This window comes from Penaeus chinensis, chromosome 27, assembly GCF_019202785.1.
Source record: "Penaeus chinensis breed Huanghai No. 1 chromosome 27, ASM1920278v2, whole genome shotgun sequence".
NCBI lineage: Eukaryota > Metazoa > Arthropoda > Malacostraca > Decapoda > Penaeidae > Penaeus > Penaeus chinensis.
In genome coordinates, this window is record NC_061845.1 from 16,016,907 (window position 1) to 16,041,906 (window position 25,000).

General features: G+C 49.0%; 1 protein-coding gene across 14 annotated transcripts in view; it reads right to left on the bottom strand.

The window, feature by feature from the left end:
* Positions 1–25,000, bottom strand: part of LOC125039494 (trithorax group protein osa-like) — a 109,375-nt gene that overhangs the window by 68,546 nt on the left and 15,829 nt on the right. For 11 of the 14 annotated variants that reach the window (XM_047633509.1, XM_047633507.1, XM_047633502.1 and 8 more), the window contains exon 2: positions 7,604–7,643. The exons of 1 other annotated variant lie outside the window; for it this stretch is intronic. Coding sequence is in view for 11 of the 13 variants with exons in the window: in XM_047633507.1 (XP_047489463.1) it covers positions 7,604–7,643 (40 nt within the window). In the remaining 2 variants the exon portion in view is untranslated. Of the gene's footprint in view, positions 1–7,603; positions 7,644–8,990; positions 9,291–25,000 lie in introns of those variants that run through there. 2 more of the 14 variants (XM_047633510.1, XM_047633506.1) reach the window with 2 other exon arrangements.

Here is a 25,000-nt window from a genome sequence, read left to right on the forward strand (position 1 = left end):
CCGGCGAGGGTCAAGAAGTACGAACGGCGAGGTAAGGGCGGGTGGGCGGGCAAGTGGGGCAGAGGAGCCGAGGGGAGACGGCCGGAGGGGAGCGAGAGGGTAGGGGCAGAGAGAGGCAGCGGCACAAAGTGTGTGTGTGGGTTAAAGCAGAGATGTCCGCGGGGGGTTCCCCTTTCGCCTTAGTCCAGTCCACTTTAAAGCGTAGAGTCACAACAGTCAAGTCGAAGTGTGTGAGGCAAGCACACCGCCGCAGCCTCCTCCTCCTCCTCCTCCTCCTCCTCCTCCGTCGCAGCCGCCTTCCACTCGTCAAGCACCCGCCGCCCGACGTCACCCGCGCGCCCGCTTTCCCAGCCCCCGACGCCATCCCCTTCCCCCCTCCTTTCCGCATCCCTCCACCGCATCATTCCACTTCCTCATCCGTACTGTCCTCCTCGTCTTTAGCTTTTCAATTCCTCTGCAGGTAGCTCCGAGCTCGCCCTAGCCATTGTTAAGTCACCATACCTTAGGATTACTGGATTCACCATTCTGGTTCTCATCAAAATTCTTTATGTGGGTCATCTGCCTCTCAATCCACGTGGGGTGATTCATAAACAAACAAGTACTACCAACAACAGTAACATTCGATAATCAATATCCGAAACAAAAACAAAACAAAAAAATCAAGAGCAAATGCAGACGCAGCCAACACAGACGAGCCGGACGGCCTGGCGGACCGACAGACAAGCTCCCACCACAGTATTTACACACGGGGAAGCCCTTCAAATAATAATAGGTCACACGTGCTCCGTCACATCCCAAGTGCACACAACACGCTAACGCCGCGGGCTGCAATAGTGCCAAAAATTGATTTAAAAAAATAATCAAAATACAATAACGACAACAAAAAAGTTAATAAAAATATTTACGCATGCATAACATTTTATATATATAATATATATTTATAATATATACATACAAATATATGTATGTATATACATATATCTATATTCATATTTATACATATACATGTCATGTTTATATATACATACATACATATATATATAAATATATATATTAAGATTTAAACATATACACATATATTCGCTTTTACATACATATGTACACAAGTCTTCACATGCATATATACGTATATATAAACATATACACACATACACATATATATACATACACACAAATATACATATACACACAAATATACATATACATATACATAATTTATACATATACATATACATAATTTATACATATACATATACACATATACATATAAAATCATGCATATGTATATGTATATGCGTGTGTATAAAACGCATTCAAATTACGAGGCTAATCCCGCAACATGCAAGACGGCCCAGCCAACACCAAGACCGACAGACAAACGCCCTCTCGCGCGCCGGCGCCCACGACACCGGGACTACCATGAAAAAAACAAAGAAATCTCGAGACGACAACACCCAACCGCACCTTTCGCCCGGCTCCGGGGGGGAAGGGAAGGGAAGGGAAGGGAAGGGAAGGGAAGGGAAGGGAAGGGAAGGGAAGGGAAGGGAAGGGAAGGGAAGGGAAGGGAAGGGAAGGGAAGGGAAGGGAAGGGATGGGAAGGGAAGGGAAGGGAAGGGAAGGGAAGGGAAGGGAAGAGAAGGGGAAGGGGAAGGGGAAGGGAAGGGGAAGAGAAGGGGAAGAGAAGGGGAAGGGAAGGGGAAGGGAAGGGGAAGGGGAAGGGAAGGGAAGGGAAGGGAAAGGGGAAGGGAAAGGGGAAGGGGAAGAGAAGGGGAAGGGAAGGGAAGGGAAGGGAAGGGAAGGGAAGGGAAGAGAGGGGAAGGGAAGAGAGGGGAAGGGAAGGGAAGGGAAGGGAAGGGAAGGGGAAGGGAAAGGGAAAGGGAAAGGGAAAGGGAAAGGGAAAGGGAAAGGGAAAGGGAAAGGGAAAGGGAAAGGGAAGGGGAAAGGGAAGGGGAAGGGGAAGGGGAAGGGGAAGGGGAAGGGGAAGGGGAAGGGGAAGTGGAAGTGGAAGTGGAAGTGGAAGGGAAGGGAAGGGAAGGGGAAGGGGAAGGGGAAGGAAAGGGAAGGGAAGGGAAGAGAAGGGAAGAGAAGGGGAAGGGAAGGGAAGGAGGAAACTGGAGACCGGTAGATACAGAGACAAGAGAAAGCCGAGTGGGAAACGCGACCAATGGCGTGCCAACGAGGAAGAGGGACCGCAAGTGAGGTAGACAGACGTCGAACAAAACAAGAATCATAGGAATCAAGAAAGAGGGAAAGGGGAGAGCTAATGGAAGAGCGGGAGACGGTAGACGGACAAAGAGAAAATGAAAGAGTGGGAGGGAGGGAGCGCGAACGACGGGCAGCGGCAGGGCGAGAGAGGTGATGGCGGGTGTAGCGGCGGCAGAGAAGATGGCGGTTGGGATTGCGTGCGTGTGTGTTCGTTCGTGCGTCGTCCCTCCCGCAAAGGGCCGGGACCCGCTCAGCACGGACGAAAGCACATTCGAACACAGTGTGGAAGTATACAGACCCATACGACATCAACAATTATATTTCCAACTGTAGAAGAAGTTGGGCCCAAACACTCCGAGCAGAAAAAAGAAAGCCTCAGCGGCGGCGGCAGCAACGTCAGAACCCGCACTGCTACTCCCCCAGACCCGCGCCTCCCCCCCCCCCCCCCCCCCCCTCCTCTCGACCCGGGAATGGCTGCACAGAGACAAAACTTAGTGACGCCCGAAGCGCCGCCGCCTCGCCGGGAGAGATTTCTCCTCTTCAGGGGGACGAGGATACGCTATAGTATATACGTTTGCCTTTGAATGCATGTTTTTTTGTTTTTTTTTAAATACGACTTGTATCTGTGTGTGTGCGTGTATGTGTGTATGTGTATGTGTACGTGAGTGTGCGTGTGCGTGTGCGTGTGTATGTGTGCGTGTGTATGTGTGCGTGTGTATGTGTGCGTGTGTATGTGTGCGTGTGTATGTGTGCGTGTGTATGTGTGCGTGTGTATGTGTGCGTGTGTATGTGTGCGTGTGTATGTGTGCGTGTGTATGTGTGCGTGTGTATGTGTGCGTGTGTATGTGGGCGTGTGTATGTGTGCGTGTGTATGTGTGCGTGTGTATGTGTGCGTGTGTATGTGTGCGTGTGTATGTGTGCGTGTGTATGTGTGCGTTTGTATGTGTGCGTGCGTGCGTGAGCGTGCGTGTGCGTGTGTGTGCGCGCGCGGGTGTGTGCGTGTGTAATTATAAATATATATATATATATATATATATATATATATATATATATATATATATATATATATATATGCATATATATATGTACTATAATTATAAAAATACATATATATGTATATATATACAAACATATATATATAAATATAAATATAAATATAAATATAAATATATATATAAATATAAATATATATAAACATATATGAATATATAAACAAATATATTTATATCTATCTATATATAAATATAAATATAAATATACATATAAATATATATAAATATAAATATAAATATATACATAAATATAAATATATACATAAATATTAATACATATATATAAATATTAATATATATATAATTATATATAAGTATATAAATATATAAATGTATAAATATATATATATTGTGTGCGTGTGCGTGTGATAAATATTCAAAAACAAACAAACACACTCGCACACGCATACACCGCATATAAAGCACAGATAGATGGGTGGATGTTTATGAAATACCTTGTATACTTTTGAAAAAAGGATAGTAGGGTTGGACGGTAAACGTACACGCCTAGATAGTATGTGAAGAAATAAGAGAGCTTCGCGAGAAAAGAGGAGAGGAAAAAGGGGGTGGGGGGGGAGATGGCAGGCCAGATGGTAGCAGGATCAGAGGGAAAGGCTCGCCGGACCGGATTGCGAGGAGGAGGAGGAGGAGCAGGGGAGAAGAATCTCTCTCTCTCTCTCTCTCTCTCTCTCTATATATATATATATATATATATATATATATATATATATATATATATATATATATACGGAAGTACATATCTGCATACGCGTCATTTTCCGTAGACGTCGGGAGAGCAGCCAACAAGAAAGCAGACACACAAACCCTCTATATGTATACCCCCCCCCGTCCGTCCGTCCTCCCTCCCACCCTCCAGCTCACCATTACGTAATTGCTCCCTCGACTTCATATTCCCACATCAAAGGGGAGCGATTTCCGCGTTCTGCACCAGGAAACTTGGCACTCTCAAGCGTCCGCTCGGCTCGGGAGGCGCGTGGGCGTGTGTCCGCGCGTCTTTCCGTGTTTTCCCGAAATAATGGGCGCATTTTTATTTCTCTCATGATATCTTGAATGGATAGTCTTACCTGAGCCTCCCTTATACCTTTCTCTCTGCTATACTCACATTACTTCTCCTCTGTCCTTTAGGAGAAGTAATCCTCATCCCATTCTCGTACTCTTTTTCTCCCCTCAGTCATCAGGCTCTGACACCTCTCCTTCTCCTCCAATAATACTTGATCCATAAACCTGTGTCTTATTTTTTCATTGACTCATTCGCCAAGCACCACCCTATCCGCTCCCCTCTCCTGCCCTTCGCCTGCCTTCCTTCCGCGGGCGAGCAGAAGCGTGCTTGTCGCCGTGTATTTTGTATTCCAAGCTGCGCGAGCGGGCCTCCTCCAGCTCCAGCACCCGTCCCTGCATGCCGCGCTGGCGACTCATTCACGCCGCCGCATACCTGAGTGTGCCCGAGTGACCTTTTGACCTCTCCGACCCGACCGACGCCCGACGACCGTAGGACGCCCGACGCCGTCAGCCAGCTTGCCAGCCATCCTTTACGCCCGTCCATTCGCCCGCCCGCCAGCCTGCCTGCCCAACTGCCTGCCCGCCTGCCAGCCTGCCAGCTCGCTCGCCCGCCCGCCCGCCCGCCCGCCCGCTCGCCCGTCTTGTCTTGCCCTGCCTTGCCTTGGACATCCCCTCCCCTTCCCCTCCCTCGCACCTACCCCTCCCACCTCAGCCCTCTCCGACAGCTCGCTCGCTCACTGCTTGCAAGATTTCCGAGATACGTTCCTCCCCCTTAGGCTCTATTCTCTCTCCCCCCTCCCCCCCCTTCTCTCTCTCTCTCTCTCTCTCTCTCTCTCTCTCTCTCTCTCTCTCTCTCTCTCTCTCTCTCTCTCTCTCTCTCTCTCTCTCTCTCTTTTTCTTCCTTCCCGCATCCTAAAGTTTCGTGTTCCCTATGACCCCCACAGTCTGAAACGGGCCGTCGCGGTACGGTAAGTCACGTATGCACCGTATCCTGCTTATATACCTACATACACGCAAGCAAGCGAGCTTATACATAGGTTCAAGTATTTCCCCTCTCCTCGTGTGTGTGTGTGTGTGTGTGTGTGTGTGTGTGTGTGTGTGTGTGTGTGTGTGTGTGTGTGTGTGTGTGTGTGTGTGTGTGTGTGTGTCAAACGCTGCAGGACAATGGCTGATCAACATCCCGGAAAGAGAGGGAGAGAAAGAAAGAAAGAGAGAGAAAGGGAGGGAGGGCGAGAGCAAGAGCAAAAAGAGAGGAAGTGTGTATCCCTTGCAAATTACACAAGGGGGGGGGGGGGGGTGTAGCAGGTGGGATTGCCACGCTAGAGAGAGAGAGAGAGAGAGAGAGAGAGAGAGAGAGAGAGAGAGGAGAGAGAGAGAGAGAGAGAGAGAGAGAGAGAGAGAGAGAGAGAGAGCGTGTGCGTGCGTGAATACATATATACATATATACATATATACATATACACATATATACACACATATACACATATATACACACATATACACATATATACACACATATACACATATATGCACACATATACAAATATATGCACACATATACACATATATGCACACATATACACATATATGCACACATATACACATATATGCACACATATACACATATATGCACACATATACACATATATACACATATATGCACACATATACACATATATGCACACATATACAATATATATATATATATATATATATATATATACATGTTTATATATATGTATATATATGTATATATATGTATATATATGTATATATGTATATGTGTATATGAGTATATGTATATATATACATATACATACACATATATACATACATACATATATACATACATACATATATACATACATATATGTATAGTAGAGAAGACTTTATCCATCGCCCTCACCCCTTAAAAAGGAACGCTATGAATGACTACTCCCTCATGTCAAAAATATAGTTTGAAGAGAAATTCCCAGCCTGCCCCCCCCCCCCCCCCCCCACGCATCCACGAGCCTCGCATCGTAATGGACGTGACAGTAATTGAGACCCATGATCTGGCATCCTCGCCCTCTCGCTGGCACCTACGCGCGCTCGCACACACGCACACAATATAACATCGCCTCTGCACCCTTTGGGCAAGCCTTCTACAAGCCCCAGCCAAACCAAACTAAATACTCAAACCTGGCACCTGGCACTACCATCCGATCATTATACCCTTACAGATGCACGTTTACATAAACAACTGGTATAAGGTGACTAACACATTTTCAATTACTGTCAATAATTTATCTAGACGTCTTTTACCATAAAAATACGAAAATAACTACAAATAATGACGGCACAGTGCCACCCTTCCCCTCGTCCCTTTCCTCTCAATCAGGCAGCCGACAGGATTATCAACACCCCCTCACTTTCGCCACTCCCCTCCTCCACTACCACCCCCCGGGTCTGCCCCCTATCTCCCGTCCCCTCTCACCCCACTACCCCGTTTTTCTCCTGATGCCACGATAAACAAATCCACGCGGCTTCCAACGTCATCGAGTCACAAACATGTAGACACCCTTGCCTCCTCCTCTCCTCCCTTCCCCTCGCCTTGCCACCCTTGCCAGCCCCTTAAGCCCGTACTTTGCTGCTTCTCCCCCTCCTCTCCTGCTCCTACCCCTCCCTTCTCCCTACCTGACCTGGTCACGTGACTTAGTCACCATGTTAGCGCACGGGGGAAGGGTGGGGTAAGGAAGGGGGCCCCCACGAACCACAGAATAGAGATAAGAGTCCGCGCCGCCTAACCCTTCCCCTTCCCCCTCCATCCTTCCCTCCACCTCTCTCTTTCTCACCGGTTTTATCGCGCTTTAGAGATAAGGTGATATATCCCTTCACTTGTCGTTCTTATCATTCCCCCTTCGTGGTACAGAGGGAGAAGGGGGTGGCTTGGGAAAGGACGGGAACAGTGCATGCAGGGAATAAGGGAACGAACACAGGAAAGAAGTTAGGTCGAGCCAGGAAGAGGAGAAAAGTCTGAGTGAATATCGAGACTGATCCTGAAACAAACAAAATATCACACCCTGGCTGGCCGGAAGCAATTCTATGAAGTTACATAAAAATGAGACATCCACTCAGATACACTTAAAAAAACATATATCCATATCACACACTAGGACAACAAGCAAGAGCAGCCAAAATGAATACATGCATATATTAAAAACGGTTATAAAACAAAAGAACTAGGATGAGGATGAGAAGAAGAAAACTAAGAAAAACCAAGGTTGAACACAAGTCCCAAGGTGCTAGAAGAATTGTAGCTAAAGTCAAAGCTTTGGTGCACTCACAACACAGCGAGGGGCAGTTGCACTACGACACGTGGTATACCTAGGTAGGGGAGAGAGAAAACACATGAGTAAATCGCACATAAGCATGGATCTCGAAAAAGATCATAAGGCATCAAATAATAATGGTTGTGGTAGTAATAACAGTAACAATTATGGTAATAATAATAATAATAATGACGATGATGACAATAATAATAATAATAATACGATGATGATGACAATAATAATAATAATAATAATAATAATAATAATAATAATAATAATAATAATAATAATAATAATAATAATAATAATAATAATAATAATAATAATAATAATAATAATAATAACAATAACAATAACAATAACAATAACAATAACAATAACAATAACAATAATAATAATAATAATAATAATAATAACAATAACAACAATCAACCAAATATCTCTTGTGGATATTATAGTTAAAATACATGGTCGAGAGGGAAACCATGAACATGGATGCAAAAAAATAACAACTAAAATATTTAAAAAAAACAAAAAAAAAACATAATAATGGGGAAAATCTGATTTCACGCAAAATAATCGAAGCAATTCACAAGAAAAATAAATGAATAAATACATAAACATAAATACCAAATTAACGAGTAAATAAACATAGACCGGTGAAAGGACCCAGAACCAGCCAGCCAGTCTACACCTAAAGCGACAGCAGCACGAGAGGCCGAAGCAGGAGGAGACAGGAGTGGGGGGGGGGGGGGATATAAGCGAAGGGGAAGGGGCAATCCAGGGGAGAGGAGGAAAGAAGATAAGAGACGGAAAGGATGAGAGAGGAAAGGAGGGGTGGGCGGGTGAGAAGGGATGGGGTTAGGACAGCAAGCAAGCCCACCCCTGGCAAGACACAGGACAACACGATAACAGCGCCCGCACGGAAGCACGCACGCAGTCCCGTCAGCGATCAGCTTTCTCCACTAATACTCTTGACTGTTATGTTGGCTTCAACAGAGTGAGTGAGTGAGTGAGTGAGTGAGTGAGTGAGTGAGTGAGTGAGTGAGTGAGTGAGTGAGTGAGTGAGTGAGTGAGTGAGTGAGTGAGTGAGTGTGGAGAGAGAGAGAGAGAGAGAGAGAGAGAGAGAGAGAGAGAGAGAGAGAGAGAGAGAGAGAGAGAGAGAGAGAGAGAGAGAGAGAGAGAGAGAGAGAGAGAGCGCGCAAGCATGCAGGTGAACATTTGAAGACACGAGTATGTATACGGACAAGGCCCTAAAGGAAACCGCGGGAGCGTGTGCGCGTGTGCATGTGGAAGTGTTTACACATGTAGGGAGGCAGCAAGGGTGAGCTAGCACCAGGGCGGCAGGGTGGTGAGGCAATACACAAGCAGGCACAATGATATGACCGGCAAGTATAGTTACCATGTCACTACGAGAGGCCGCCCACGAGATCGGTGCTGAGGCCCTGGGCGGGACGAGGCCGGGCCAGGCGAGGCGGAGGCAGGGGCAGAGGCAGAAGCAGGGGCAGGGGCGGGGCGCGGCGGCGTCCGGCCTCTAGGCGTCGGCAGAAGCCCTTGCGACCTGTGCAGATCCTAGGGACACCACCACGGGGAGGTCCTCTAGTGCCATGGCCACCTCCTCCTCCCTTCCTCTCTCTCTCTCTCCTCCTCCCTCTCGCTTGCCTCCCTCCTCCTCCTCCTTCTCCTCCTACACCACCACCACCACCTCCTCCTCCCCCTCCTCCTCCTCCTCCACCACCACCGCTTCTTCCGCCGCCGCCTTTTCTTTCTCCTCCTCCTCCTCCTCCTCCCTCTCCTCCTCCTCCTCCCCAGGGGCGGCGAGGGGGGGTGGGAGGGCGGGGGGGCGTCGCTCCCAGAGCACGACGACGAGCTCGACGGCACTCGAGGGGGTGGGGGCCGCCAAGCGCCTGTCGAGGTGGGCAGTGCGGAGAGTTAAGGCCTGGCTGGCACTCTGGCACAAGGCACTCACACCACACAGCTTCCAAAACCCAACCCACACTCACACGCTAACATTACCCATACTCATGCACATAAGTGTTTGTGTGTGTGTGTGTGTGTGTGTGTGTGTGTGTGTGTGTGTGTGTGTGTGTGTGTGTGTGTGTGTGTGTGTGTGTGTGTGTGTGTGTTTTACTGGTGTGTCAACGTGTAAGTGCAAACCTATTTGAGTACATGCAATGTCAACAATGCAAAGAGGAATATGGAGAACATAATCTATGCTACTGACTTTGTTAATATACAATCCTAACTGAGGAATGTCACAATAAATGAAAAAAATGTGAGAGAGAGAGAGAGAGAGAGAGAGAGAGAGAGAGAGAGAGAGAGAGAGAGAGAGAGAGAGAGAGAGAGAGAGAGAGAGAGAGAGAGAGAGAGAAATGGGGGGGGGGGGGGAGAAAAGGGGGCGGGCGGGAGGGGAAAGGGCCTGTCCGAAACTAATTGGGTGCGTGTGTGCATGTCATTTCCTCACTCCACTCAACCCCTTCCCTCCCTTCCCCCGGCCCTGGCCCGTTATCATCCCCTCCCCTACCCCTTACACACCACCACACAATCAGCTGATCAGTCCACGCGGCAACGTTTCATTACACACTTCCGGCTTCCACCAACGCAACCGGCAACGTTCCTCCGGGAAAATAGATCTTTCCATTTTCTCTCCACGTACACGAACACGTACACATAAACGCGCGCACACACAAACACACACGGGCACACACGGGCACACACGCACGCACGCACGCACGCACGCACGCACGCACAAGCTTCTCTTCCAGCAGTGTCAGGCGTCTATATAGCCAGGTCTGCTAACCAGTTGGCCAATTAATCTAAGCCATAACAACGTAAATAAATAAATAGATATAGAAAGAAACATCGAACGAAAAAAAAAAAATGTCGGCGGTCAAGATATCAGCGACTCCTTTAGATTAGCGGAGGAGGAGCGATAATGAGACAAAGGGCGAGGTGACGATGAGGCAGATGAGTGACGATGATGACTGACGAGTGTTAATAATAATGAAGAAGATGACGGAGATCTCCACAGGGTTATATAAATAAATAAGCAAGACACTCTCGAGATCATAAATAAGTCTAGTTCATGGAATGCAGAACTAGTCTTAAAATATATATAAAACAGTGTGAAGTAAGATTAAAATATTGAATTTTAGATAGAATATAGAATGAGAGAGGGGGTGATTGTGTTAAAGGCGACGCTGTACTAACACTATATGGTGATAAGGGTAAATTAACAAACTTAAGAAGAGTCGAGGAGGAGGAGGAGGAGGAGGAGGAGGAGGAGGAGGAGGAGGAGGAGGAGGAGGAGGAGGAGGAGGAGGAGGAGGAGGAGGAGGAGAAGAAGGAGGAAGAAGAAGAAGAAGAAGAAGAAGGAGGAAGAAGAAGAAGAAGGAGGAAGAAGAAGAAGAAGAAGAAGAAGAAGAAGAGGAAGAAGGAGGAAGAAGAAGAAGGAGGAAGAAGGAGGAAGAAGAAGAAAGAAGAAGAAAGAAGAAGGAGGAAGAAGAAGAAGGAGGAAGAAGGAGGAAGAAGGAGGAAGAAGAAGAAGGAGGAAGAAGAAGAAGAAGAGGAAGAAGAAGAAGGAGGAAGAAGAAGAAGAAGAAGAAGAAAAGAAGGAGGAGAAGAAGAAGAAGAAGAAGAAGAAGAAGAAGAAGAAGAAGAAGAAGAAGAAGAAGAAGAAGAAGAAGAAGAAGAAGAAGAAGAAGAAGAAGAAGAAGAAGAAGAAGAAGAAGAAGAAGAAGAAGAAGAAGAAGAAGAAGAAGAAGAAGAAGAAGAAGAAGAAGAAGAAGAAGAAGAAGAAGAACAACAACAACAACAACAACAACAACAACAACAACAACAAAGAAAGAAGACGGGGGAGGGATGCAAGGACCAGACAAGACAAGTCTGAGTCACGCGGAAGGGTTTCGAGGCGTCCAAAGCGTTACTCCAAGTGGGTAGCGCCGGCATTCGAAAGGGGTAGCCGGTGGGTGGCTCTGCATGGGAATGGAAAAGGGAGGAGGGGTAGGAAAAGGAGGGATGATGGGTGGGTGGGGGAATGAAAGGGGGGGAAGCGGAGGGAGGAGGGGAGGGAAAAGGGAGAAAGGCGGAGGGAGGAGGGAAGGGAAAAGGGAGAAAGGCGGAGGGAGGAGGGAGATGAGGCGCCTGGGGAGAGGAGGAGAAGAGGGGGAGATCAAGTGGGGAGATAGCGGCAAGGGTCTGAGAAAGGAGAGAACCATGCACTTAGGACGGCTTAAAAGATAGGGAGGGGAAGAAGGGGAGACCCAAGTACAAAAAAAATGATAAGGGAAGCGAAAAATGTAACGAGATAAAGAAACAGATGCAATAATAAAGATAGAGATAGGGATAGGGATAGGGATAGAGATAGAGATAGGGATAGGATGAGGGAGAGGGAGAGAAACACTGGGCACTGAACCAAAATTCAAACCGTTCGAGCAAGGGTAACAGAAAGCAGGAGAAAAGAGTGAAGGAAAAGAAAAGAGAAGGACAATAATGAAGGCAAGCGGCGCTGGTGATGGATGAGGGGCGGATCCGCGGAGGCCAGGTGTCGCATCCAGGTACATAAACCCCTTTCCTCCTTCCTCCTTCCTTCCTCCCTCCCCTTCCTCCTGCTCTCCACTACACTCTTCCCTTGCCCCCCCCCCCCCTTCTCTTCCTAGTCTGTTGACCCTTGTCTACCGTCCTCGTTCTCGTATCATTCCCTATCCGCCCCATTTTCCGCTCAAACTAGTATTTCCTTCCTTCGTCCTCCTCCCTCTCCCTCAGCCCACCCCCACGGAGACCTAAGAAGCACGGGGCAGATGGGCGGGAAGGGGGCAAAGCGAGAGGGGAGAGGGGAAGGAGAGGAAACGCCTGTCACAGCTTCCCTGCCTCTGCTGATGTCCCTCTGATCCCTCGCCGCTCCCCTCCCCTCCCCTCTCCTCCCTCCCTCCCTCTCCTCCTCCTTAACCCTACCCCCGCCCCATCCCGGTCACCGGAGTATGGGGCAAGTGAGAGGGAAGGTCGAATAGTAGGAGAGGAACTGAGAAGCAAGGGCGAAAACAAAGGAAAGGAAAATAAAAGAAACGGGATAGGGAAATCAACAGAAACGAACAAGATGCTGACGAGCCCAAATAATCGCCCAACGTAAAGAAAAGAAGGAACACAGGTAGAGCGCCGAGACCAAGCACGCCGGACCACGTGGCGGCCGTCGCATCGTATACATTATAAAACCTCCCCCCTCCCCTTCCTCCTGCTCCTCCTCCCAACTTCGCTCATGACAAAAACATCCCGCAGTCCCCCAGTTCCCTTCCTCCCCCTCCCCTGCCGCCACTCCAACCATAATACTGCACGACCTCCTCTCAATATTGCACACGGGGTATAAAAACTGGATTACCTGTCAACAAGCACAATGCGGCATCATATAAATACACACACACACACACGCACACACACGCACACACACACACACGCACACACACGCACACACACACACACACACACACACACACACGCACACACACGCACACACACGCACGCACACACACGCACACACACGCACACGGTGCCAGGAGTATCAGAGATTTGGTGGGGTGCATGCATGCTATCACTTCATCTATCTATGCCTGAAACGTATACGCAAAGGCAAACACACGAACACCCACGCACGTCTACGAAAATATATAAATACTTTCACATACACAGTAACATCCACACAAACACACATACACCGCTCACGCCCGCATCGCCTGCAGTGCAACATGGATCGCTAGCGTGACCAACCCCTCCCTTGCCCCCATTCCCCTTCCCCTTCTCCCCCTCTCTGGTCTCTGCCACTCTGTTGCCTTCCCCTGCCGCCCGCCCTCACGTCTCGCCGTGTCTTATTCAATTATCCGTGCTCTCTGCATCTCTCCTACTCCTCTATTCTCTTACTCCCTTATCCCCCTCTCTCCTTTCTCCTGCTTTTTCTTTCTTTCTTGCTCTCTTCTCTTTCTCTCTTCTCTTTCTCTCTTTTTTCTCTTTCTCTTTCTCTTTCTCTCTCTCTCTCTCTCTCTCTCTCTCTCTCTCTCTCTCTCTCTCTCTCTCTCTCTCTCTCTCTCTCTCTCTCTCTCTCTCTCGCACACACACACAGGAGCACACCAAAAGACTATCTCCCTCGGGGAGAAAGAAAGAAAAAAAAGCTTTCTTCAGACGTACCCAAATAACATTCCCACGCCGAAGGGAAGAAAAAACGTAAGGGGAAGGAGGGAAGGGGGGGGGAGGGAGGGAGGGAGGGAGGGAGGGAGGGAGGGAGGGAGGGAGGGAGGGAGGAAGGGAGGGAGGGAGGAGGGGAGGGAGGGAATGGTGGGCGGAGAAGAAAGAAAAATAGCGCTCGCCCTCCAAGCAAAGCGGCCCCAATAAACAACAGATCTTCAAGACGTTTGCAACAATAACAAAAGAGGCAAGGCCGCTCCCCTCCTCCCTCCCACCTTACCCTCATACCCCTGCAGTGGTGAGGGAAAAAAACAAGAACAAAACACTCAAAACACACTGCTACTACACCACCACACTGACCTCCCCCCGCCCCCCCCCCCACTCCACCCTCCTCTTCTTCCCTTCCCCTGGGGCCTGACACATTGAGCCTGGTGCAGCTGGACTTGGGGCAAATGAAAATGAAAATGGAAAGGAAAAGGAAAAGCCGGGGAAGTGGGATAGATAAGGAGGAAGAGGAAGGAGGGAGGGAAGGAGGGAGGGAAGGAGGAGGGAAGGAGGGAGGGAAGGAGGGAGGGAGGGAGGGAGGGAGGGAGGGAGGGAGGGAGGGAGGGAGGGAGGGAGGGAGAGAGAAAGAGAGAGAGAGGGGGGGGGGGGGGCACTGCAGCCACTAGCGTAACATACACCTATAACCTCCCTACCCCCACCGCTACATCATGTACGAACTCTGTGCGGCAGAGAACGAGGAAAGGGGACTGGCTATGGTGGGGGCAGGGGTGGGGAGGAGAGGGAGATCGACGAAAGGCGATTAGAGTAGAAATAAAAGAAAGAGAAGACATAAGATAAACAGGGGATAGATAGATACAGAGAGAGAGAGAGAGAGAGAGAGAGAGAGAGAGAGAGAGAGAGAGAGAGAGAGAGAGAGAGAGAGAGAGAGAGAGAGAGAGAGAGAGAGAGAGGAGAGAGGAGAGGGAAGGGGGGAAGTGGAGCAGCGTGACGTCAGCACGCCCTCGCGACAACCGCTCCTCGTCAACACTGAGGTCATCCTGGAGTCAGCGAGCGCCGTCACCACCACCGCCAACTCCTCTCCCCCCCCCTCGTCGCCTTCCCCCCCCCCCCCCACGGCTCCCTCACCCTAACCGGCTCCCGTTCCCTATCCCTCGGCCGCCCTTGCCACCCTTGCCGCCCTGCCATTCGCCCGCAAAGCCCTTCACGCCCGCCAGCCCGTCCCCTCCCGCCCTTAGCCTCACACTAAATCTCATCCACACGAGCCCACTTCGAACGCCCTTCCCCGCCTCGCCTGTGGTCCTTCAAGCCCGTTCTCCTCCCTTATCCTCCCCCACCGCTTTGACTGTACGCCCACACACACGCCCGCACGGAGACGCACCCTCCCTCCCTCACGACCGCGCCGGCTGCCATTCACCCAACTCCTCCTCCGCCTCCGCGAGACAGGGAAAATGGAAAAAGGATGAGAGAAAGAGAAAGAGAAAGACAGAGAAAGGGAGAAAGGGAGAGAGAGAGAGAGAGAGAGAGAGAGAGAGAGAGAGAGAGAGAGAGAGAGAGAGAGAGAGAGAGAGAGAGAGAGAGAGAGAGAGAGAGACGCCAGGCATGCAATGAGTGGCGGGTCTGCACAACACGGTCTCGCAGTAATGCTAAGTGATCGTCAGTGTCAGAGGCCTCTCGGGTAAACATCCCAGCTCAGGGATTATTGCTCTTTCCTCTCGTCTCTCTTCCCTTCGCCATCCCTGTCTTCTTCCCCTCTCTTTCTCCACCTGCCTCGTATCTCGTCTCTTCCTTCTTACTCTCGCTCCCAGATTCTTCCCCTCCTCCTCCATCTCTCCCTCTCAATAATCCGCTTGTTTTTTTTCCCCAGTGTATTTTCTACTCTTTCCTCTCTGCCACTTACTCCTCTCTCATTCATGAAGGATGGAATGGAAAAAGGCTTTTCTTCTAGACAACAGACCAGAACAAAAAAAAAGAAAGGAACAGAAGACGGGAGATAGAGTATAAAAAAAAAATATGGCGGGGAGATGAAGAGGCTGGAAGCGAGGATGAAAATAAAGATGACGAATCTGAAGACTCTGATATTGACTACTGACAAAGGAAATAATGCTGAGAGCAATTCCCATTCACCTTATCTTACCGCCCCGCTTGTAAACTCGGCTTCTCTCTTAATTTGGCTGAGATCCGCGCACTACCGCGCATAATGCATGCACATAAAGGTAACTAAAAAGAGGGGTGAACAATGTGTATGTTTTATACACAAGCGCAGATAAAAGAGGAACACAAAACAAAACAAAAATGTAAATACAGCTCATAAATCCGAGCAGCAGAAGAAAGCAAAGGCAGAAATCACAAGCCCACAGAAAAACCGGTTCAAAGGCTGCTCTAATGAAGACGAAAAGGTGACATTCAGGCCTACTTCGGCTCAAAAGAAAATCTATATATATTTATATATATATATATACACACATACACATACATACATACATTTATATACAAATATATATATATACATACATATATATTATATATATACAAACATACATATATATATACACATTACTTTTTTAAGCAGAGAGAGGGAGATTTGAATACAAGTCGCATTAATACAGATAAATATAAAAAAATCACACGCATATGTACGCACACACATGAATGAATACATGGGCACATATGAATGAATAAATATGAGAGAGGAGAGAAAGTAGAGAGTGGAGGGAGGGAGGGGGAGAGGGAAGGGGAGTTGGTAGAGAGGGAGGAGAGGAGAGGAGGAAATGGGAGGGGGGAGGGAGGAGAGAGAGGGAGGGAGAAGGAGAGAGAGAGAGAGAGAGAGAGAGAGAGAGAGAGAGAGAGAGAGAGAGAGAGAGAGAGAGAGAGAGAGAGAGAGAGAGAGAGAGAGAGAGAGAGAGAGGGAGGGAGGGAGGGAGGGAGGGAGGGGCGGAGAGAGAGAGAGAGAGAGAGAGAGAGAGAGAGAGAGAGAGAGAGAGAGAGAGAGAGAGAGAGAGAGAGAGAGAGAGAGAGAGAGAGAGAGAGAATTGTCAACATCAGAAGATAATGCCTGCTTATCAACTTTCCTACTGATCAATGAATACATCAAAAAAAAATATATATATTACGAAACAAACCATAAACACGCCGAATACAATTAACAGTAAATCCATAAAATTAAAATAAGTGAAAAGAAAAAAAAATAACTGAAGCCACAGTCAGACGAAGAGCAAACAACCAAACCCGGCGAGGAAAGGCGTGACATACGGACCTACATATCAGCCCAGGATCAACACAACCTCCCCTCCCCTCCCCTCCCTTCCCCTCCCCTCCCTTCCCCTCCCCTCCCCTCCCTTCCCCCTGCCCTGCCTTGCCTACTACCTCTACCACCTCCCTCCCTCCCTCCCTCCTCCCCGGGACCGGTTATGTAACTCGAGGTTTAAACACTCCTAGGAATCAGCTGATCGCCTTTTCTTGTCATGAAGCCCTGACTGGTGAGCAGAACAGGTGCACGTTTACATGCGGAGTATGCCTATCAGCATGCAAGCTTTGCATCGCGCGCATGAGAACTTTTTTTCTTTCTTTCTTACTTCCCTATTTCTCTGAACGATACGCATGTACATTAGAAAATAAAGACGATATGTAGAGCTAATTCAGTCGGAAACATATCTAAGCACCGCGCCCGCCTGCGCCGCCGCTTCCAAACGGCACCGGCAGAGACAGCGGCAGCGGCAACGGCGACGGCGCGGATGTTGCTGGCGTGGCAGCGGCAACGGCAACGGCGCTAGGCGGCAAGGGTAGTGAGCGTGCAGCGTGGGCCGTCTACCCAGCGACGTTTATGGACACTTGCCAACGGATTTTATGTATCGCCATAAACCCCGACATGTGGTACTTCAGCCCCTCTGCCTCCCCTACCCAATTCCCGGACACGTGGTTGGCAGGCTCCATACACACACGCTGCGGCGGTGGGAGGAGGAAAAGGGAGTAGGAGCGGGTGTGAGGGAGTGTGTGAGAATGAGTGAAGAAATAAGGGGTAAGGAGAATTTTCAAACTCACACTTTCCCCTTCCCGTGACTCACCCAAACCGACATCCGGCGGCACAAATAAAGACTCTACAAAGCGGAACCCAACGCAATGGGTGGACAGGGGGGGTGGGGGGTGAAAGGAACGGAGTACACCGCAAAACAAACATGGCCGCATACATTTTGAAATTTACTTCCCCCTTCAAAGCATTCTAACACCAGTAACATATTTTTTTCCTTTTTCCCATTTATCTCTCTCCTTCCCTCTTTCTCTCTTCCCCATCTCGCCCCTTCCTATTTCCACGCCCAATCTTTCTCTTCTCGTCTGTTTTTCCGGTGCCTGCGAGCAAAACAGGACGATTAAGGAATCCACCGCCCCCCCCTCCTCCTCCTCCTCCTCCCCCACCTCCTCCTCCTCCTCCTTCCTTCTCCCCTTCCTATTTCTCAGAACACTGCCTGTGCTTCAAAACAGTAAAACGTATGATAACAAGAATGAACCACAACACTCAGGAAAGTTTAATCCCACTTCTGTGCTCCCCAATAAATGTTCATTTAGAATGTGTTAATCTCAAAAGAACTGATCTATTATCAGAGTGGACATAAGGAGGCAGTGTACATGCATACGCGTGGAACGTATTTCTTAGGAAGAAACAGACGCATACGAGTAAAAACAGTCTGAAAGTTCCCCGTAACCCTTAGCTCGCTCCTCGTCTCTTCTCTTCTCTCGTGAATCATTCAGCTTCTCCGTCGTACCCTCTCCTCCTCCTCCTCCTCCCGGTATCTCCCCCACCCCCTTCTCCCCCTTGAAGCATTAAAGTTTGTATCATTTTGGCTTATTCACCTCCCCCTCCCCCCCTCATCCCTTCACCAAGCACGAGTAACTTCACTTACACACGTGTATACATAAAAAGAGAAGTGTAGAAAACTTTGTGCAGGCAAAGAAGGATCAAGTTAATTGGCTCCTTCGGGTTGAAAGGTGGAAGGGGGGTAGGGAAGAGGGAAGAGGGACGGGGAGAGGATAAAGGAGATGAAGAGGGGGGGGAGGAAGAGAAAAAAGGGTTGGAAGAGAAACAGAGCGAAGGAAGATGGAAAGAGATTGTCGGATAAGAAGGGGAGGAAAGCCTGTAACGAGAGGAGGAAGGAGAAAATTGTGTACTCTGAGTAAGAACGAGAAAAAACTAAGAAGCGAAGGGGGCGAGATCCCAACAGGGGCAAACTAAGACGACGACGACGACAAGAGAGAAAATGGCTGGTGACAGGGGCGCGGCAGCTCTCACAAGAGGATACCTGTCACATCCGATTGCCCCGAGCTCAGCCGGGGGTAACGAGGAGCCGAGGGGGGAGAGCACGAGAAGGCGGTAGAGGAAGAAGTGATAAAGGAGGTGGAGCAAGTAAAGTGGGGAGGGGGGGGGGGGGGCTAACGGAGGTCGCTGAGGAGGTAAAGTACGAGGACGAGGTGGTGAAGGAGGCGGAGGCGGGAAGAAGGAAGAGAGGCTGAGGGAGGTTGAGGGAGATGGAAGGGAAGCTGCGGGGGATTAGCAGGAGGAGGGCGACAGGGGACAAGGTAAGGAGGAAGACGAGATGGAAAATGTATTGAAAGTGGAGACAAAAATTAGAAATTAAGTTGGACACGAAAACGAGAGAATCCCCGGCGAAAAAAATAATTAACGAAGAACACGAGGAAACAAAACAGTAGTTGAGAATGGGAAAAACAGGCAAGAAAAAGTGGAGCGATGTGTCCTTCAGCGACTTCTCCACAGTGGCAGTGGCACTAGTGATGTCACTCCGTAAATAGGTCATACAGGCAAGACAAGGTTGAGGGTTCTCTTTGACATGCATTTTCTCTTTGCTCCAGCATCATCCGCTTCTTTCTTTCTGTCTGTCTGTCTGTGTCTTTTCTTGGCACTCCTTGGCCGAAGCGATGCAAAAATATCCATGCGTATGAGCCAGGGAAAAGAACCAATAGACAAACATACAGATACTATGCACATACATAAAAATAAACAAATAAGACGCAAAGGCAATATCCTAACCAACGAATAAATACTGCACCCCAAAATAAACAAGGTGGGAACTCTCATTAAGCAAACAAACAAACAAATAAATAATACCAATCGAGCGAACGCGTCACGACAAACTAATCACAAATCGCTTGTCTGTTCCCCGATGACTGACATGGGAACGCGACTTGTTTAGGCCCGGAACCATCCAATCAAGACGGGTTTTGTTTGTGTTTCGGGAATCGGGAATCAGAAATGAGGGGGGAAGGGAGAGGGAAAAAAGGAGAAGGGAAAAGGGAAAAGGGAAAGGGAAAGGGAAAGGGAAAGGGAAAGGGAGGGGGAGGAGGAGGAGGAGGAGGAGGACGAGGGAATGGTAAAGGGAGAGGAATACTTAGGCGAAGGATAGGAGGAAAACTGATGAGAGTGAAGAAGTGGAAGTGGGATGGGAGAAAAGGGGGAGGGAAAGAGGGAAGGGAAAGGGAAGGAGAAAAGAAAGAGGAGGATTAAACGGATACCTTTAGCGTCCCTCGCCGGACTTTCCACTAAGCAGCAAGCTAACAGCTTAACCCCATTTCACACTCACATCAGATGCCCAACACACAGACCTACAGCTCAAAACCGAGAGTAAACGCACTGACACAACAGACAGACAGACAGACAGAGACACACACACACACGGACACACACACAAGCGGAGGGAGAGAGCCGCTCCGGAGTCCAATTCTCGGGGGGCAATTGATCCCGTCCAGCCACGGCGAGCCCGACCACCAAGGCGAGGCGAGGCGAACGGCGGGCGGGCGGGCGGGCGGGCGAGCGGCGGGTGAGCGGCGGGCGGAGTGGTTTGGGCGCTGATTGGCCGCCGAGGCAACACCGCCAGTTTCGCAATTGGTCGCCCGACTTTCCGCCAATTACTCAACTGGTATTTGAAAACGATTGAAGCTCTTGGTACGGGAGGAGGCTGGCGGTGCGGCAGGAGGGAGGGAGGGAGGGAAGGAGGGAGGCTGTGGAAGTAAAGGGTAGGGGCGGGAATAAGCGTATTTACAGTTCAGATGGAAATAAGGAGAAATAACGGAGGGGGGCGGGAGGGGTTGAAGGGGGAAAGATAATGTAGCTTTTTAAATTCATAATTATATAACGGCAGTGATAGAGAACATTCGAAAACCGAAAAGATAATGCAGAAAGAAAAGGGAGGAAAAGAGGCAAAGCAAGAAAAGGGAGGAAAAGAGGGAAAGCAAGAAAAGGGAGGAAAAGAGGGAAAGCAAGCGAGATGAAAAAGAAAGACAAGGGATGGGGATGAACGAGGGGGGGGGGGGGGGAAGCGTATGCTGCAGCAACAAACTTGCCAAAAGGTCTCCTCTTTACCCCCTCCTTTCCCTCCCTCTCCTGCTACCTCTCCCCAACACCCGCGTGTTGTTGACGTCGACCACGGTAAGTTGCAAACTTTAACAGAGCGGAGCCGTGTGATCTCTCTCTCTCTCTCTCTCTCTCTCTCTCTCTCTCTCTCTCTCTCTCTCTCTCTCTCTCTCTCTCTCTCTCTCTCTCTCTCTCTCTCTCTCCCCTCCCACCCTCCACCCCGTCCTTGTCCCCTCAACTTCAACGCCAGTTACTCTAGACCACACGTATGCGCCAAACCGCAGCCCCTCCCCTCCCCTCTCCCCCTCTTTCCCTCGCTGGCGTCACTGCGAGAGGTATTTGGAAGAAGGAAAGGCTAAGGTGGAGTACTGGTCGACAGGGAGCAAGAGGGGAAAAACGAGGAAAGAGGATGAGGCTCTAGATGGCAAGATAAGATTAAAGAACCATCTCTATGGGGATTAAAAGTAAAAAGAAATATATATATATATAATATATATATAATATATATATTATATATATATTATATATATATTATATATATATAATAAAACATGACGGAAAAGGAAATGGCAGAAGAGGGCCAAGAGTCAGGGGGCTATATATATATATATATATATATATATATATATATAGAGAGAGAGAGAGAGAGAGAGAGAGAGAGAGAGAGAGAGAGAGAGAGAGAGAGAGAGTGATCTCGCAACCCTAACACATGAAGACATCTTAGAACATGTCACAAGAACACGAACACGAACAAGAACCACATGCGAGGACAGCCCGGGCACGAAAGAAGGGTTAGACGAGAGGGTAAAGATGTGGGAAAAAATGGCATTTCACACTCACAAAAAGGAAGAGGAGGGATGGCAATATGCAGGGGGGGGGGGGGCTGAAGGTAAGAGGTGTGGAGGAAGGGAAAAACAAATCAGGTGTAAAGGCTATTTAAGATGTACCACCCTAGCTAGGTCATTCTCTCGCTCTCTCTCTCTCTCTCTCTCTCTCTCTCTCTCTCTCTCTCTCTCTCTCTCTCTCTCTCTCTCTCTCTCTCTCTCTCTCTCTCTCTCTCTCTCAAAATATATAAATCTCTCCCCATCTCTCTCTCTCATATATATATAAAAATATATATATAGATATATAATTCCACACTCGCAAGACATGAACAAAGAAAAAAATCTCCATCACAATGCTCATCTTCACATACAGACACACATCATACCAAGACTATAGGTTGGCCGATCAAAGGGCGCTTGACCTATAGGGGGTGGGGGGGGGCAAGGTCAATTGTGATGAGGTCCACTTGTTGCATGTCACGCAAGGCCCACCTCTTTAAGTGTGTCTTTCCCTAGGAGGAGGGGGGGGGTTAGGAACTTAAGGAGTGAATACAAACAAATCGAAAGAGAAAGAGAGAGAGAGAGAGAGAGAGAGAGAGAGAGAGAGAGAGAGAGAGAGAGAGAGAGAGAGAGAGAGAGAGAGAGAGAGAGAGAGAGAGAATGGGGACGCTCGAGGGGGGTCAACGCCCTCCCCTCTCCGCAAGTGTGCAAGCGCGCGAGGGGAGATATTACGCTTTATTTGCACTCCTTAACGGTTCTTCACTCCATCTCCCTCTCACTTATGCCCCCCCCCCCTCCTCCTCTACTTCCCATTCCTTCTACATCTCCATCTCCCGCCATTCTCCTTCCCCTCCTCCACCTCCATCCCCATACATTTCCTCCATACCTCCCCCCCCCCCTCGACCGTGATTCTCCGAGTACACTCTTCGTCTCGCCAAGAGGAAATTAAGAAAGCAAAAAAGGAAAAAAAAAAAAACAGGAGCGAAGTGACGCCCGACTCGACACGGCATGACACACAGAAGGGGAAGGAAAACAAGCGTGCGTTTGAGTGCGGTGCAGTGCCGGCGGCGCGAGTGCTCTGGCCTCCGCTTTCACTCTCCGCCGACTCAATTACTCATCGACTCACTGACTCATTTACTCACACACTTGCTCAACCCCAAAGCTACGGAGGTGGAAAAAAATGCCTAAGAATATCAACATTCACTCTACAAAGACAGAAATACCAATTGTATATGTAGCTCACATTGAATTCTTTAAGATGCGTAAGAGCGTGAGTCAGTAAGAGAAGAGAAGAGAAGAGGAGGAGAAGAGGAGGAGAAGAGGAGGAGAAGAGGAGGAGAGAGAGGAGAGAGAGGAGAGAGAAGAGAGAAGAGAGAGGAGAGAGGAGAGAGGGGAGAGGAGAGAGGAGAGAGGAGAAAGGAGAGAGGAGAGAGGAGAGAGGAGATGAGAGAGAGGAGATGAGAGGAGAGAGATGAGAGAGGAGAGGAGAGGAGAGGTGAGAGGAGAGGAGAGAGGTGAGAGGAGAGGAGAGAGGTGAGAGAGGAGAGGAGAGGAGAGAGGCACAGAGACGATGCCTGATTGGTTATAGGAAATCCATTATGCGGGAGGCAATTAGTGTAATTAGATAGACTTCCGATAAGGCCAAGATCGGGGTGCGGTCAGCCGTGACGGGTGGAGGCTTGTGTGTGTGGGGGCGAGTGTGATGGTGAATGAATGTAGTGGTATTAGTGAGGATGTGTGTGTGTGTGTGTGTGTGTGTGTGTGTGTGTGTGTGTGTGTGTGTGTGGATGGATGGATGGATGGATGGATGGATGGATGGATGGATGGATGGATGGATGGATGGATGGATGGATGGATGGATGGATGGATGTATGAATGTATGTTTGAATGTATGAATGTATGAATGTATGAATGTATGAATGTATGCATGTATGCATGAATGCATGCATGCACGCATGTATTTGCGCGCGCGTGTGTTTGCGTGTGAAATGGGGGGAAGGTCTTGAAACATAATAATCTCGTAAACTCAAGGAGACAATTCTCACTAACTTTCGTCTTCTTTATCGCTTTCTCTCTCTCTCTCTCTCTCTCTCTCTCTCTCTCTCTCTCTCTCTCTCTCTCTCTCTCTCTCTCTCTCTCTCTCTCTCTCTCTATCATAAACCCCAAGGCCATCAAAGGTGTCTTACGCTAGTTAACACGACATCCCGCCCGTGAAATGCGGTAAAGACGCAACCCGCAACAGTTCAACAGGCGGAGGAGGGGGGCATGAGACAAGACGAGAAGGGATTAAAAGAGACAAGAGAGGGAGAGAGAAAGGGAGACAGGGCAACATAATATACATATAAATAAAAATATTGCTGCATCTGTAATCCGACGTGGACCGGGAGACGAGAGCGGCAGACACACACACGCCAACAAAACCACCCGGGAAGCCACACGCGTCGCATGGGGCTGGTTTTGCGTACCTTAACCTACCCTTCTGTTCAACCCATCCACCTTCTTGCACTCATTCACTCCCCTCTAGCACCCCTCCCTCCCGCCTAGCCCCCGTCACGCCCATCCCGAACCCAAGTCAACACTCATTCGGTCACTGCTACCTCGGAACTGTCGGTATGAACGGACACCTGACTCGCTTCCTTCCGCCGCTGCTGCATCGCTGCATCCATCCCTCTACTCGTCTATCTAGGCCTCACTGATAGTACGTTACTCTGTTCATCCATTCAAGAATCTATTTATCCACAGACCTATCTACCTTGAATATTGAAGCTACTCAGTCAATCCGTCTCGGCTTATCAATCAATCTCTATCTATTCACCCAACTACCTCTATCCCGCCCATCTCCTCACACTCTATCGCTTCTCCGTTTGGTGTTTTATTGGACGGGCTGGAGGGAAGGAGTGGGGGTGAAGAGTGAAGAAGGGATAGAGGAATGGAGGGGGAGAGTGGAGAGGGAGGGAAGGAGGGGGGAGGGGGGAGAGTGGAGAGTGGAGAGGGAGGGAAGGAGGGGGGAGAGTGGAGAGTGGAGAGGGAGGGAAGGAGGGGATTGGAGAGGGA